The sequence below is a fragment of the Punctularia strigosozonata genome, assembly GCF_000264995.1.
Source record: "Punctularia strigosozonata HHB-11173 SS5 unplaced genomic scaffold PUNSTscaffold_8, whole genome shotgun sequence".
Lineage (NCBI taxonomy): Eukaryota > Fungi > Basidiomycota > Agaricomycetes > Corticiales > Punctulariaceae > Punctularia > Punctularia strigosozonata.
In genome coordinates this window covers 512,658-528,516 of record NW_006767440.1, presented here as the reverse complement: position 1 = coordinate 528,516, position 15,859 = coordinate 512,658, and the positions used below count along the sequence as shown (strand labels likewise).

The window sequence follows — 15,859 nt, the reverse complement described above, 5'->3', positions numbered from 1 at the left end:
GTCAGCGTACTACCGGCGCGTTCCAAGGGAAGGCGCGCACGTATGTGATGTAATCTGGACTTTCGCAAGCCTTGTACTCCTTCAGCAATTCCTCGCATGTTGCCCTGAGAGGGCAATCAGCCAGTGTGCACCAGGGAAAAAAAAACCAACCGAACTGACCGAGCATCGTCGAATTCGTCCAGTCCGTTCTCGAACATCTTCTCCTTCTTGTACTGCTCCAAGAAGGCGTTCCGCTTCCGGAGCCTATCGTATTGGTCGAGCATTCGCTTGAATAGCTGCGAATGAATAGCGGTTAGGTGAACGGCGTAGGGCTGAGGGATGACGAAGCCGACGCACGGATGCGATGCTGGTATGGTTGGCGAGCATGAGACCGCTGACGCGATGTTGGGTGGCGACGTAGGGAGATCGCCTGGTGAGCGCGACCTGGATGGACGCCGGGCCCCAAGGTATGAAATTTGCCAGTTGTCGCTCGCGTATCCGCAGAAGCGATTGGTGTACCTGAGAGAAAGGCGAGTACGTGTCAGCTTGTCTGTATCTCAGCAAAACGCCCTAGGGGGAAATGGCATTCACATCGGTGGGGTCAACCTCTCCCTGGATGATGTTGAGGATCGAGATGTAGCATGCCGTCTTGCTGGGCAACGTCGATACCATTCGGTTCTTGGGTTGAAGAAGCCTGCGCATCACGTCCAAGACAGTCGTGCGACGGATAGGTTTGGCCTTCATTTGGACATAGGTCAGACAGGGCGCATATAGTCACGACCTGGAAGTCTCGCCTTGTCGATCTGGTCGCTTGTAAATGGCGTGTATGAGGTCATGAGGAAGTGGCATCGTGGAGTTGGTATCAATGACGCGATGATGCCGACCAAGTCGTTGTTCATGTATCCGGGATATCGGAGCGTTTGCGTGCTGGCCGCCATGACCGTCGATACCTGGACTGGGTTAGCTATGGACACTGTAATAGGAAGACGAAACCAACCAATTGGTTAGTCTGGTCGAAGGATGGCGTTTGAACGTGAAGCCGGTCCGCAGCTATACGTGCCAGTGCGCCGTTATCGAGGACAACGACCGAGTCCGCATGATTCGTCAGTCGCTTGAGGGTGAGCAGGGAGTTGTACGGTTGCACGACAACATCGCCCTCCTGTGCGTTCGGGAAGACCGAATATGTTTGGATGAGCTTCTTCGGGAACTTGTCGTTCAATCGTTCAAGGAGGAATGATCCGAGACCAGACCCCGTGCCGCCCGCTATGGAATGCATAAGCATGAAACCCTACGAACGCGTTTCATCAGTCCAAATGGCAGTGATCAAAATGTCAATTGAAAGGTGTACGACATACCTCCAATGAATCACTGCCTTCAGCTTCCCGATCGATCATCTCCATAACCTCCTCGTATATCCGCTCGCCAGCTGCGAACCCTTGAGCCCAGTTGTTACCAGCACCACCGCCGTCTTTGGAAACAAATATGTTCTCCGGGTTGTACAGATTCGCGTATGGCGAGGTCAGGATGTTGTTGATCACCTATGCAACGCGAATATTGAAGCCAGGCTCATCGGTATCAAAAAGGAGTCTCATACCCTTGGTTCAAGATCGACCAAGATGGCACGCGGAATATAGTGCTCGTCGTCAGCTTGATAGAAGAATACGTCCTTGCGATCGCCTCCTTCGGTTGCCCATTCCTCGAGTATGCCTTCTTTGTTGATGCCATGTTCGGCGCAGAGGCGTTGCCAATACACCGATCCCACTTTACGGTCGCAAAACAGCCGAGATTCGCGTGATCAGGATGCTTTTCTTGAGCCGTTTATCGTTGTCTGAGAGGGCGTACTTTGGTTGCCGCATTGTCCGAGCTGAACAGTGACTATTTCGCGGGGCATGGTGCAGGACGCGTTCAAGCGTACCGAGGATCGTGACGCGTAGAGCACGCGTCTTCAGTCACAAATGTGACGACCGCGGGACTGCCGTCCTGCCGTCCTGCTCAGTGACAACAGACAATGCATAGAGGATACTGAACCAAGGCGATAGCGTCTATCGCACAAAGAAAAATGAATCTGGCATGCTCATTCGAGTATTTGCACTTCGAGCTCACTCAGCGCATGTGTATGAAACGTATGAAACGAATACCTATCCTCCGCTGTTCTTCATATGCATCTTGTCACATGGTCGATGTTGATGAGCGTCCAGATGCAGGCAGATTCCGGACTGGGTTTATGTGCGCCTCGATTCTGCCACCTCGCTCCATTGCTTGAAATGGAGTTTCCTGCTTGCCGAATGCCCAATGCGTTTTATATTCTGTCGAATAGCTTGTAACGATTCTGTATGCATTCACTATGATTAGGGATACAGTTCCGAGGCGACTTGTATGATGATATTGCGCGGCCCAAGGGGAAGGGAAACCGGACTGAGAGTCGACCGAGACAAGACCGAGAAAAGACGAGGAGGCGGGAACGAGTACGTTAACGAGGCAGGGTCAATAGAGAGGCAGGTTCAATAAAGAGGCAGATTCGATGGGTCAATGGAGAGGCAGATTCGATAGAGGCAGGTACGAGAGAGAGAGGCGAGACGAATTCAGGACCTAAATATCTTTGGGGCGCCGCTTCTCGAACGGGGCGACTTGCGTGGCGCGGAGTGGCTTGGAGCCTTCATGAGAGACGGATGCGGGTTCGAGTTCGACGAGGACGGTTGGCGCCGGTTTTCCCGGGTAGCGGCGGGAGTCGAGGATTGCCGCGGCCGGGGCTTGGACGAGCGACGATGGGAGGAGCTAGAGACGTTCTCTTTGAAGGAAAGGGAGGAGCTGGCGGTGGGGTTGTCGGAGATGGACTCGCGGGCGTTCGAGGTGCCAGGCTGGCGAGCCGCGTGCTTGTTCTGCAGTTGGCCCTTGCGCGCGTCTTGGCGCTTTGGGCGAGGTGGGGGCCCTGGCTGGGGTTGCGATGTGCGGGACGGCTTTGGGGAGACGCGGGCGTGCTTTGGTGTAGGCTCGGTCGGGGAGCGAGGAGCGGGAGGAAGGGAGCCGCGCCACATGCGCGGGATGTTCGCGGTGGGCTTCGCTGACTGAGGGGCGATCGTAGTGTACGCCCGAGATGCGGGAGCGAAGATCTCGGACTGCTCATATGCCCTGAATAGGGGAGCGGGCCGGGCTGTGCTGTATAGAACTTCGATGGAGGGGATGCCTTCGCTAGGGTCAAATGGCTTATCGGCGAGCGGGGCGTAGATGTCTTGGAGGATCTCAACGTCCTCGGTAAAGTCTTCGTCATCCGAGTCCATTTCAAGGAAGGTCGCTTCTATCGGAATAGACCAGGGACGCTTGGAGATCATGTCGTGTGGCGAAGCCGTGGGAGGGCTGGAGGTAGAGCTCCGGTCGTCGTAGTCGATGATGCCGATGGCGGAAGAATCGGTGGATATGTCCTCCGACAGGCGGCTGTAGTACCCCTCCTCGAGGCGTTCGAGGTCGGAGTCTTGCATGAGCGAGGGCCTCGCGGTACGGGCCTCTTCGGATTCAGTTGATCCGTTCGTTATATTGAGCTGTTCGAGTGCGAGGGAGAGATGCTTCAACGCCCTCTTGACCTCCTCCTGTAGGCATCGCAGAGAATCCATCAGCAGACTGTGCTAGTAGTAATGGGTGATAACGCGCTTACATCGACGTTATATCTTTCACCGGTAACATCTTGGTAAAAGGGCCCGCCGTAGCGGGCGCCGGCGATCTCAGGTTGTACCTGAGCTACGATGGACTGGGTGGCCACTTTGACCTTCTCCTCCTGCGGCCGACTGTCAGTTCGTCACATACTTCGGCGGAGCTAAGAAGAGCTCACCTTTACAATGACAGGACTCGTCGAGGACACTTTCTCTTCCTGCCATGACAGCGTCAACACCGATCGAACACGAGAAGGTGGGCAACACTCACCTCGATGATGGGCAGCTTACGGGCAGTAGGACGCGCCTCGACGGCGGCCTTGACCGTTGCCCTGAGGGACACGTGCTCCGCCATGACGGGCGGGCAGTAGGTTTGAGTCGTGATGACAGACGTAGGGGCGATGGGGCCTTCAACCTGGTCTTGCTCCTCGACGTCGTCCATCGGAGACACGAGGCAGCAGACGGTCTTAAATAAGGTCTTGGCACGGAGGCCAAAAGACGTTAAGGCGGCAGAGAGAGACATCGTCTTCGTAGTGATGTGGTAGAACGAGTGTAGGTCGAGCGCGAGTGGCGTCGGAGGTAAAGACCGTGAGGCTCGTCGAGGTTGGAAGACAACGTCTGAGGAGAGGAGATATGCATAGCGGTTGGACTTAAGAACGAACGGTGTGTTTATCCGCGCGGAATGGGGCGAAAGGAGAAAGGTCCAGTTGCTGAGCTTGAACTTCGCGTCAGTTCGCGTCGCGTCTCGGTCAGGTGACCTGCGGCGCCGCCTAAAATGGAAATACCGTACGCGATCCGTTTCCTCTTGAGGGGGCACATCGGTAACTTCTGGATATCGGGGACAGGCGAGGCCACTGTTACTGGCGTAGCACTCGACACAGTGTGCCGCCGTACTCGCCATCGCGTATGCCTAGTGAGTGAATCAGTATACAATGTATAAGGTGAGGGGGACGTTCCATACTCACCTCGATCTTCATGAGTTCTTGCGTTGACGCTCATAGCTCGATTCATACCAATGGCACCCTCGAACTCGAGACTTTACATCCCTTCTATCTTCCGTCTTCGTAGTGCTGGGAAATTCCGCGGAGAAAGGCGATGCGCCCGCATTCAATTCGCTTCGCGCTGGTCCCGAAGAATAAGAATCGGAGAACGAATAACTCTCGGGATGGATATGGGAAACCATCGTGGTTGTCAAATGGATGATAGATTTGCGTATGCAAGACTGTACAAGGGTTGTCAAAGCGATCGTCTAGGGTCTAGAGATTGTGTAGCATGCATATACCCGTCCGATATAGTCTATTTTGCAGTGGATGAAGGCCCGATGGAATGGATTCCCTTCAGCGGCTCCGAGCGTACAGCCGGAAGATCGCTGCCGCGCTAGCCGCACCGAGCACGAAGCTGAGAGCGGAGGGCGCCCAAACGTTCGCCAACCCGGAGCCGGTCGTACTGGCCGTCGTCGCCTTCTTAGACACCGCCCCGACTTCCTCGGGCTTCGGCACGCGCTCCTTCTCCCATCCGTCGTCGAGCAGCCTCGCGATCATCTCGTCGTCAAGCCCCGCAAGCTCGTCCATCTCCCACTCGTTGCACACGTCGATCATCCACCGCATCCGCCGCCTTCCGACGGACCCGCCCACGCCCGGCGCGCGCTCCTTCAGCCGCTCGCGCAGGACGCCGACGCGCTCGATGGCGTCCCCGGCGTGCGCGGGCACGGCGGCCTCGATCCGGCGGCGGACGAGGTTGGCGAGCTTGGGCGAGCGCCCGTTGGTGGAGATCATGATCTGCAACGGGCCGTCCCGGATCTGCGAGCCGAAGTAGAAGTCGCAGCTGGCGGGCAGGTCCGCCGCGTTCACGGGCGTCCGCCGCGCGCGGCACTCGGCCGCGATCTGCTGGCTCAGGTCCGGGTCGTCGAGCGCGGTGAGGACCATGTCGGCGCCGTCGAGGTCGGCGTGCGCGGCGTAGTCGCGGTCGAGGTGGGTGATGCGGTCCGGGTAGGATTGGAGGTGGGAGAGGGTGAGGGGGTGCAGGCCGGAGGAGGGGGAGACGAGGGTGATGTGCGCGTCGGCGACGAGGACGGACTCGATGCGGCCGGAGGCGACGGCGCCGCCGCCGACGATGAGGACGTTCTTGTTCTTGAGCTGCCAGGCGAGCAGCAGGGAGCCGCCGGCGAGTCGTTCAGAGTCCTCCATCCCGAGTGACGAGTGGGCTGGACGAAGGACGAAATGAGACGAAAACTCACGGCGTCAAAAGTGCTTCCGCTTCCGGGCCTGGGATCATCCAAGCGACAATACCGGGGTGTAGCAAGGTGTGTCCTGGGCGCTTTTGTCGCGACGTCCTCGGACAGAGTTCCCAGTCAACGCTACTACGCATTGTGATCGCTTTGCTGGTGCCCTCGATATTGTCTTTCGCACACAATGTTAGTCGCTATTCTGATCGTGCCGTGGATGAGAATACGCATTCGCAGTGGATCACACTGCAATTGGGCGCGCGTCGTCTTGGAAGGAGGCCGGCCCGAGCCTCGGCAGGCCCCGACGCGCGAGCGGCCACCGAATTCTCCATGGTGACCGAACACGGACGGTGACCCAAAACACGTCCATCAGCACCGCACCCGTTCTCCATCATCTCTCCCTCCTTACATTTGGTACGTCCCCCCAGCGGGCCCCCTCTCGTGCCTCCCTCACCCCCGGGCTAATATCCTTTTCGTCTTCGTTCCTCCAGCAGGCCAAGCTAGGCGTCGATCGCCGACTTTCTTTCTTTCAATTCTTTTTTCCAAAGCTTTCTGCACCTCTCCTCCCCTACTTGGCCTGCGGCCACCAGCCCTGCTCTGTCATCGCAACCACTCTCTGGGAGAGCCCGCAAACCTCCACCCGAGTTCACCTGACACCGCCAGGCTGCTAGCCACCCCCGCCTGTCCATCGTGCGTCCTGTCCCAGAGCTGATAACCTCAACTTCGAACCAGCTCAAACCGCCCCGTCTGCGGTGGCTATAGGTCACACCGCCCGACCGTTCATCCAACATGCCGTCCAAACAGTTGATGGGAGCGTTCGCGTTCCTTGACTTCTGCCTCCTCGTTGCGGGAGTCATCTCCATCGTCTTCTCGATCGTCTGGGGCCAGAGCAACCTGATGCTCAACCTCGTCTTCAGCAAGGCCGACCTCACGGGTAAGTCCACTCATCAAATAATCCTTCTCATGCTCGCTACGCCTTCCATTTGCCATCCTTTCCCCCCCTTTTTACCTCTCCACCCACGCCCGATTCCGATCACCCCATCTCAACGCCTTTCCCCCTCGTATAGCCGGCCTGGTCCTCGGCAGCTTCCTGTTGTTCACCTTCGTCTTCTCCGTCGGCGCCATCATCCAGAAGAACCACGTCACGATCGGGCTCGTCATCCTCAACTGGATCCTCATCGGCGACGCCATCGTCGTCGGCGTCATCGGCTCCTTCATCTGGTTCTTCACCCTCCGCGAGCGCGCCAACTTCCACAAGATCTTCTCGGAGCAGCCGGACGCGACGAAGATCAAGATCCAGGACCACCTCAAGTGCTGCGGCTACTTCAACAGCACCGACCTCGCCGTCGTCGGCGGCAACTTTTGCGCGAACGAGACGTTCGTCACCGTCACGAACAACGCCACCGGAAACTTCTGCGTCGGCCCCATCACCGCGTTCGCGGACGTGTCGCTGAACAACACGTTCTCGACCATATACGGATTCATGGCGATCGTCATCGGCCTCTTCCTCGCGTCGTTGTGCGTGATCAAGAAGGTGCGTCTCGCGCTCAAAGCGTTCTCCCGATACTCATTCATTGACGCTCGTCGACAGAGGGACGAGGAGGAACGCTTCAAGAGGATCGACGCCAAGCGCGGTGGCCGCGGCTTCGTCTAAAGCGTGCGCTGTGAGCCCCGGGGCTCGCAGGGCAACCATGGCCCCCCTCCCGATGCCCAGAACCGAAGATACTCGCTGTACGACTACTACCTTACCCGCACTCGCGTCGTTCCGTCCCATCAACGCGTCGGCTTGTTTTCCACATCGGGCGGACATGACCTCAATTGTTTGGACATTCTTCTTCTACCAGGCTTCCTCTTTCTTTTTCCATGTTTTAGTGCACCGCTTTCGTCTGTTCTTGCCTTTATATCACGCGAATGTTAGATCAGAGCATCCCCGGGGTTTAGCACGTGTCGCTCCCGCTTTTCCGGTGCGGGAGGTGGAAATCGGAACGGATTGTAACATCTAGACAGAGAACGGATACGGGCACGGGTCGCGGTAAACAGCCTCGCGGCGGAGGCAAATTCGAAATCCCAACTGAGCGCACTCGCGTGGATGACCGCGGTGGTCCTAAGGGCGTCAGCGCTCAGGCGTGCAAGGCCACCACGCGGGTGCCGCCAAGAAAGGAGCACGTTGCTATTTCGGGCACGACATGTGAACGACGGTCTTCATTCAATTCCGCATCGGGCCTCTTTGCGATCAGCGCTGGATGCAGCATTCAGCGCCTGGAAGCATGTTTGCTTGTACAGGAGACTGGAGTGGCTCCGGAATGCACGCCTCAAAGATGTTACAGCGGTTTGCATATCGATAGTCAATACAAAAAAGTCTCTTCATGCCTTCATGGACCGGTACACGCTCCACCGCGGAATCGAAGATCCAACGGGCTGTGCGGATCCCATGGGATCCCGGTGGATTCCAAATGCGGCGCTTTCGGAGTTCGCGAGCCTGGGATTCGAGAATTTAAATCCCGGACTCACAGTCGCTCCTTCTCGCCCGGAATCCATAGATGGGCATTTGTGAACAGGGGCCGTTGCGACGATGCTGCGCGTCTCACGCTCACTATTCTCATGGCTGCCCATCTCTAAGTTATCAGTCTTTTTCGTAATCTTTCCGCATGCACATTTGTTACCGTCGACCTGATAGTACTATAGTGATATCGCATATGCACAAGGGTAGCTCTGCTCAAGCGAAGGTAAGCTGCCGGGACACCTGGCGCTTTCATGTGGGAGAGAGCCACCGCGCGGGTGGGCACGTCCAACCCCACGCACGGTGAACCTGCGCACCACTTGTAAGAAATTTCATGGGAACTGGATCAAACGGTGCGAACACCGTACCGCCGTAGGGCGGGAAGGGGGGGAGACACGAAAATTGACGTGGGTGGCGAGAAAAGATGAGCTGCACGATGTGCCGGGCTCAGCCTTTCTCGCCCGGGCTACATGGCTTGTCTTCTGGAAGGCCAGAGCTCGTACCTCGCTCGTGCCCTCAACAGCCATGGCCCGTGGGTATGCTTTGGTGAGAACCCTGATCCATCCAATGGGGACACTGATCGCCAGACCGGCCGAGAATGTACATATGGCCCCGTATAGAAGATGCAAAATGTGTATCGGGCTCAATATATAAGTTCGAGAGATGCTAAAAAATCTCCAGAAATATTTTCGTGTTTTTTGGTAGCTCGATCCCCCGAAGCGAGACTGTAGAGTCAACGCGACCTGACGTGTGAGGACTATTCTGTAGCTTCTCGCACAGGAGCATTCACCTTGCGCTTTGGTGTGTGGATTATATAGGTGAATGTGGTGCTGCTGATTATTCCTGGGAGCGTAAAAATGAGCCGATGAGCTACGGCAGTGGACTGAATCCAAAGATTTCATCAGTGGTCCATATTGCATTAGTGGTCTCACGATAGTAGATCACTCGCGCCAGCTTTGCTCACGGTTGCCACTTCTTCCGCTTCAGGGGAAGAACCTAGAACGATCTACTAGAGCCCTATCGTCATGAGGTCAGCTGTAAGCTGTGTTTGCACCACCCTACGCCTGCGCCTTTCTAGATCTCGATCCGTCGAGCGCGAAATTGCCATTCCTGTCGAGCGCTTCATATCCATCCCTGTCACTAGCGCGAAATTGCCATTCCTGTCAATCCCGAGTAGAACGCTACGCCTGTGCTCTCCTCCGAGAGAGAGCCATTGATCACTATATAAGTGCGAACAGGAAACCATGGTCTGCAGCTCGGAAACTCCGGGTCGCAACTTCCAGGTTCCAGAGTTGCAAGGCCTACCCAGGATTCTGCAACGTTGGCAACGTTTAAATGACGTCTGTGTCCAATATATATATATTTCCCTTAACTGACACCTTGTACAACGATTTTGATGCGTCACTTAACTTGACAACTTCGGAACAACCGGGACAGGTACGGACACTTTGCAACTTGTTGCGATGAATTTCGTTGATGATTTGTTCTGTTAGCCGCCTCAGTCCCGTACAAAATTGTAGTTACTATGACGAAAGCTTCATTGAAATCCAAAATGAATATAACATATTTGGAGCTGGAGTCACCTCGTAAGAACCTGGTACTTGCCTAGTCTAGTCTACGCTCATCTATGCTTTAGCACTATCCCGACCTCAAACGAACAGATGGAGGAATTAAACCAAACTGGGTCGTGTGTCCTCTCATCCCCCACTGCAACGATGTCCATCCCTACCGGACAGATGGTGGATTCGCCCCCGTGAGTGCATTCAGTCCCATTCCCGTCATCCAAGATCCGCCTAGTGATCTCAATATATAGCACCCGGAATAGTGTCTCCTACATCAATCCACAAGCCTCAACCAATATTTACGCACTGACAAGCGAGTTTAACGTGTAAAAATACATCTTTCTGCCGTACTCGCTGCCGAAGAGATTTTGCTAAACGAGATATGCAGTTTCTCCGACGATCTTGCCCACTCATTCAGCATGGCACACGGGTGTGCAACCAACTCAATAGACTTATAGCTTTGAATTTATTGCTGAGTGCACTTCTTAGATATACGGATACTCATTCTCCTGGATCCGCTGCACCTCTGGTCGCAGGTGTTTCTCCGATATTGCAACGTCGCGTTCGGTCCGTACACAATCCGTCAAGATAGTGGTGCATCCTGACACGTGAAGTAGCGAGTCTGCCACAGCTTCTCCAAGTCAGCCGGTCTCAGGAATGTATTCACGTTGCGCCATGACTTATGGAGGCGAGGATGAGTGAGTGAATCAGGTCTGGATTGTGTTTAATATGATATTCACAACAATCAGGTACGTGATCTCTACCCCGCATGGAATGGACCTATTGCCTGTCGCGGAACCGCCCGCAGTCTTGAGGCAGGAATTCTATCCCGGCAGGTTAGTACTACAGTGAATCCCGAATCCGGACCCAGCCTCAAATTATACATAGACGTGCAGCCATCACTCCTCCCAGGGCGGCGGTTGATCTCCTGCAGAACGGCCACCCAGGCGTACGGTGCCAGGTCTGCGGGTCGGTCTATATGCACCGCAAGGAGTACAACAGACATTGGTTGGACAAGCATAGTGGTTATGCCTGTTTGCCGTGCACATTTATGGATTGCAAGAGAACGTTCCCGCCGACGAGGTGGAGTGAGCTCAGGAGCCATAGTATGAGTCTCTTACTATCACATGTGGCATTCGATGACAGTCCAATAACAGTGATGAAACATCATGATCAGACTTACACTCTCGAGGAGCTTCGTGCCGCGACCAATGAACGATGGAACAACCCTTCACCGGGTCACCGCATGGAGTGAGAAGCGGGAGAATCGGCAGATCCAGGTGTGGCGAGGACACTGTACTATAAATCCCTTATCGACGCCGGCTCCTGTATACAAAGCGAGCTGCCCCTGCATTTTTAGAACGTGATTGGTTTGGCCGTCAGTTTTCGAGTAATGGTGTTGTTCTTTTATCGCATAGCCTCCAATGAATTTTTTTTCTTGTCATACATTAACCGGTTAACCGGAAGTGTAAGGCTGATTAATGACTGAGTGACTCGCTATCATACTTTCGATATCAGCGAGTGCCACCAGCCCGGTGAAGGGATCCTTCGCTGTGAACGACCTCCATCATGCAAGGGTTAGGCTACATCTCGTTCCATGGAACCCACTAACGGCTGGATGCCTGATGATAGCGTCGTGTCTTGCCATCTGGAAGTGTATTGGAAAATACTTACAGCTAAATTCATTACGATAGACCGTCGAGTGGTCTATCGTATTGAATTTAGCTGTATCGTAAGTTGTGGTTCGCAGTATGTAGAGTACAGTCCCAGCGCACGTGACACTCTCTCAATTTCTTGCTTCTGGAGCCTTGACCAAGTTTCAGCGGCTCCCAAACCGTCAACGGAGAATGGCTCGCAAGCGCAAACACAGGACGCATCTCAAAGGCGGCACGGCAAACCAGGCGCTTGGATCGGACGCGAATACCCCCAAATCCTTCGTGATAAAACATGGCCAAGTCGGACGCTCGCTCGCTCAACTCGTTAGGGACGTCAGGAGGGTGATGGAACCCAACACAGCGAGTCGATTAAGGGTCAGTACTTTCGTACCTTGGACTACCTTCAGAAGGACACCACGACCTTCCGCAACTTCTGAAATACCGGAATGTATATCTCATTCGTTGCTACCGCCGGCATCTTCCTCTTCTTAGACCGTGGTTCCATCCATCACGCCATCACGTTGGCTGTATCCGTGGCTGCGAGCGAGCAACATTGTGGAAGCCTTCATACTGACATAGCTTTGCAAGTGAAGGAACGCGCTCGGAACAAACTCCGCGATTTCCTCACAATGGCCCCTCCGCTCCATGTCACGCATCTTCTAGCGTTCACGCTCACCGACGTCGCGCCATCCATGCGCATAATCCGTCTTTCGAATGGTCCAACGCTCAGTTTCAGGGTCGAGCGATACAGTCTCGTCAAGGACATTCTCGGCGCACGGAAACACGCGAAGAGCGTCGGCATGGAGTACCTTACGCCGCCCTTGGTCAGTCTTGAACCCCGCATTTACTCCAGGAAACTACGCCAGACCTAATATTCTCATGCACGCGTCTGTGTACAGCTCGTTCTCGCCTCGTTCCCCCAACCCGGCCCAGGCGTACCGCCGCACCTCCCTCTCCTCATGAAAACTTTCCAATCGCTCTTCCCGCCCCTTTCCCCAAAAGAACTCAAGCTGTCCTCTGCGCGGCGTGTAGTACTCGTCTCGTACAACGCTGAGCGCGGCACGCTCGACTTTCGGCACTACCTCATCACCGTCAAGCCCCTCGGCGTCTCGCGCCGCGTGCGCAAGATCCTCGAGGGCCCCAAGGGCAAGTCGGCGTCGGAGGCGCAGGTGCTCGACCTCGGGAGCGAGAAGGACATCGCAGATTTCGTGCTGCGCCGGACGGAGGCCGGGTACGAGAGCGCGACGAGTGACGCGAGCTCGGCCGCGGGCGACGAGCCGGACGCGGCGGTCAGCCTCGCGGACGATTACGTTGGACGGAACAACTCGCGCGGGCAGCGGCGTGCCGTGCGGTTGGACGAGATCGGACCCCGAATGGAGCTCCGGCTGGTGAAAATTGCCGAGGGCGTGCCGGGCAAGGAGGGCGCAGTCATATATCACGAATTTGGTGTGTAACGTTTTCGGTGCATCTCTCTGAGGGACCGAATGCTGACGATCGCTGCTTAGTTAAAAAGACTAAGGCGGAGATATTGGCGCAGAAAAAGGAGCACGCCGAGAAGGAGCGGCTGAGGAAGCAGCGCAGGGAAGAGCAGGAACGAAACGTGGAGAAGAAGAAGACCCTCGCGGGGGAGAAGAAGCAGAGGCCAGAGCGTAGCGTAGGGAACGAAGGGGATGAAGACGAAGACGAAGGCGCGCAGTCGGATCGGGGCGATGACGATACGGAAGGGGACTGGGATGACCAGGGAGGTCATGGAGAGGAAGGTGGATGGGACGATGACGAGGTTATCAGCGAGGATGAAGATACTCACGGAGACGAGAGCGATGACGACTCGAGCGAAAGTGAGCCTGAGGTGCAGGAGCGAAGACCAACCAAACGTGCCAAGATACGCTCCAAGCGATGAGTGTCCTCGGGCGCTCGTGCGTCGTATCGTTCTTATCTTGTCGCCTGTGTTGCCAGTTCATACATCTGCATATACTGTAGCCCCCGCAGAGGCCCGAACAGCGTGAACCGGTAGTACTGTAGTTTTACGACCTTATGTTCAGGTTTGTAGAAGGGGGACAGGGACACGTTAGTTCAACTATCCGTGGGAAGTTCATTTTGACCCGCCCGTTGGTCCTGAAGTGATATACATCACATTTGTGTTTTCCACAGTCAAAGCATCATTTTCCCACAATTAGTTACGGACGTCCGGCAGGTGAGGGGGACAGGGGACAACCTGTCATTTTAGGTTCAGTTCATGAAGCCATGGGGACAGGGGACGAACATAAGGTCGTAAAACTACAGTATACAGCAGAATGGGCCTGGAGCCAGAAGTGCGCAGCCGACGCCGCGGTATGATATTTCGACCAAGCGAGACTGTATACAAGACGAGGGATGATATATAGTCAAGTGGGAAGAGCCTTCGATGCCTCGTTCCCCATCATCGACCACTTATGGGCCTCCTTGCAAACAAGGCACACTGCCAGCCCGGTTTTGGCCCTCAGATATTACCAGACGTCACGAGTCAGTACACTGGTTTCGACGCATACAGATCACAATACGGCTCCATGGCTAGTGTATCGAACACAAGACTAGGATTTATATATCGAAGCCATGGTCGTCCTCATACTCATCGTCGCACGGGAAACGCCATGACGTTGAGCTATTCTGGTTCGACTTGGCCTCCTCGAATTACAGACAGATGTGTCATCTCGGTTCTGGTCCTCCGACGCTCCCTCGCAACAAGGACATGGTAGCTACATCCCATGCTATCGGCGTAGCATCGTCCGGGGTCCATCTCGAACTAGCCTGTAGTCCCTCGGTGCTTTGGACTTGAAATTGATCTTCACTGCGGATCCCGTCCTCCTGTACCTCTGGACAGTGAAGTCTGCGCAATGCTGGAGAAAGGTGTGGATGCGGTCCTGAACTGGATCGCGATTGTCTTTCACGTATATGCTCATCCGCTCCAACGCCGGGATCGCGAACACCGCCCCGAGGAAATTCAATACGGGCTGGATGGACCACATGTAAAATGGAGACCAGTAGTTGTGAGAGTACGGCCCTGGTTCGGATCATCGTGGGCCTGAACGGTCGGCCGCTCACGGACAACATCCTGCAACATTGCGCGCAACTGGTGATCCGGAGGTACGACGACTTGGAGGAAAAGACTTCGGTGTATCTACGGAATAGCTCAGGACAACAAACGGAGGCATGGAAGGCCTGGAGGATTGATGATGATGCCATGGTGGCCTGGGATCCGGACGAAGGACTCATGTACGTATCTTGTAGTCAGGACGCAGATCCATTCCGGTAGACGTATTGACCCACGTCCAATCATATTGTATTCCGAGTTTTCGCGTGAAGCGCTCGTCCGCGTCAATTGAATATGACCATGCATGAGCCGCATGCACTATTCGTCTATGAAATCTTCGCAGTAGCGCCGTCGAAAATGCATCCATTACGGTTTTCAGATTCGCCCAAGCGAAGGAAGCAAGCACCCTTAGCCTCGTCACAAGTCGCCCTCTCCCATCTATCCCACATCCAAAGTCTTCACTTAGACAATCCCACCAATTACCAGTACAAATTCAAGCACCTGTCTTCCGCTGCTTTGCAGCTTGCTACATGTTCGATCCGCTCCATGATGCGTCTCATCAGGAAAAATCGGACTATCGAAAGAGTCACTTATTGGGCACCGGAACCCTCTAAAGCTACTAAATGAGCACGTTTTAGTACGTTTTAGGAGGTTTTTAGCAAATCCGGTTTTTCCTGATGCTCCCGGTCGATTTTCTGGGTCTGTGAGCGCCTCGACTCCGCCACCTGATACTCTGCATGGTGACATTCGACTGGAGCACTCTGTGTCATCCCTCTCTGTTTTGACAGTCCTCGAACTGCGCGACATTCCCTCAAAATGCTTTCCTCATGGGTCACAATTACAGATGGCTCTTCGACATATGCCCATGTTGCGGAAACTTGTCATCACTAAAGCCCGCTTCTCCTCGCGGACTGGCTCGAATCCTATGGATGCACCGGTGTCTGACATCGTTGTAATGAGCCATCTGAATACTGCAAAATTTCTTGGGCGAAGCAAGCGAATCCGTTCCTCGCTGTCTCATATACGGTGCCCTGCCCTGGTCGATATATCTCTTTTCTTCCGCGAGAAAGAAAGCTCGTCGATTATGCCTCCTCTTCAGGCACTCTTCCAAGGTCATCATTTGTGCCGGGACAACGGACCTCTCCGTGTTGTACCCTGCCTCAGTACTCGGTTCGAATATGATAGATTCAGGCTCAAAGCTGCACCAGGCGGTGAGCCGTTGTTC

At 55.0% G+C, this 15,859-nt stretch overlaps 5 protein-coding genes across 5 annotated transcripts; 2 read left to right on the top strand and 3 right to left on the bottom strand.

Moving 5' to 3' along the window:
• Positions 1-116: 116 nt before the first annotated feature.
• Positions 117-1,870, bottom strand: PUNSTDRAFT_69605 (tubulin-domain-containing protein; the record flags this gene model as incomplete). Its single annotated transcript, XM_007384748.1, has 8 exons — positions 117-275; positions 337-498; positions 571-717; positions 741-929; positions 977-1,267; positions 1,335-1,517; positions 1,574-1,740; positions 1,822-1,870. The coding sequence occupies 8 exons, from the start codon at positions 1,868-1,870 to the stop codon at positions 117-119; spliced, it is 1,347 nt and encodes a 448-aa protein (XP_007384810.1).
• A 691-nt stretch (positions 1,871-2,561) lies between these two features.
• PUNSTDRAFT_144266 (uncharacterized protein) lies at positions 2,562-4,600 on the bottom strand (the record flags this gene model as incomplete). Its single annotated transcript, XM_007384747.1, has 5 exons — positions 2,562-3,563; positions 3,629-3,748; positions 3,803-3,841; positions 3,895-4,533; positions 4,589-4,600. The coding sequence occupies 5 exons, from the start codon at positions 4,598-4,600 to the stop codon at positions 2,562-2,564; spliced, it is 1,812 nt and encodes a 603-aa protein (XP_007384809.1).
• Positions 4,601-4,807: 207 nt separating this feature from the next.
• On the bottom strand, positions 4,808-5,932 carry PUNSTDRAFT_88347 (siroheme synthase). The gene has a single exon (XM_007384746.1). It carries the CDS (start codon positions 5,807-5,809, stop codon positions 4,961-4,963), a length of 849 nt encoding a protein of 282 aa, XP_007384808.1. The 5' UTR covers positions 5,810-5,932; the 3' UTR covers positions 4,808-4,960.
• Positions 5,933-6,301: 369 nt separating this feature from the next.
• PUNSTDRAFT_120989 (tetraspanin Pls1 family) lies at positions 6,302-8,199 on the top strand. Its single transcript, XM_007384745.1, has 3 exons — positions 6,302-6,781; positions 6,915-7,381; positions 7,439-8,199. The coding sequence occupies exons 1-3, from the start codon at positions 6,637-6,639 to the stop codon at positions 7,499-7,501; spliced, it is 675 nt and encodes a 224-aa protein (XP_007384807.1). The 5' UTR covers positions 6,302-6,636; the 3' UTR covers positions 7,502-8,199.
• Positions 8,200-11,745: 3,546 nt separating this feature from the next.
• PUNSTDRAFT_144263 (Brix-domain-containing protein) lies at positions 11,746-13,612 on the top strand. Its single transcript, XM_007384744.1, has 4 exons — positions 11,746-11,939; positions 12,158-12,388; positions 12,464-13,010; positions 13,070-13,612. The coding sequence occupies exons 1-4, from the start codon at positions 11,757-11,759 to the stop codon at positions 13,462-13,464; spliced, it is 1,356 nt and encodes a 451-aa protein (XP_007384806.1). The 5' UTR covers positions 11,746-11,756; the 3' UTR covers positions 13,465-13,612.
• Positions 13,613-15,859: the final 2,247 nt, after the last annotated feature.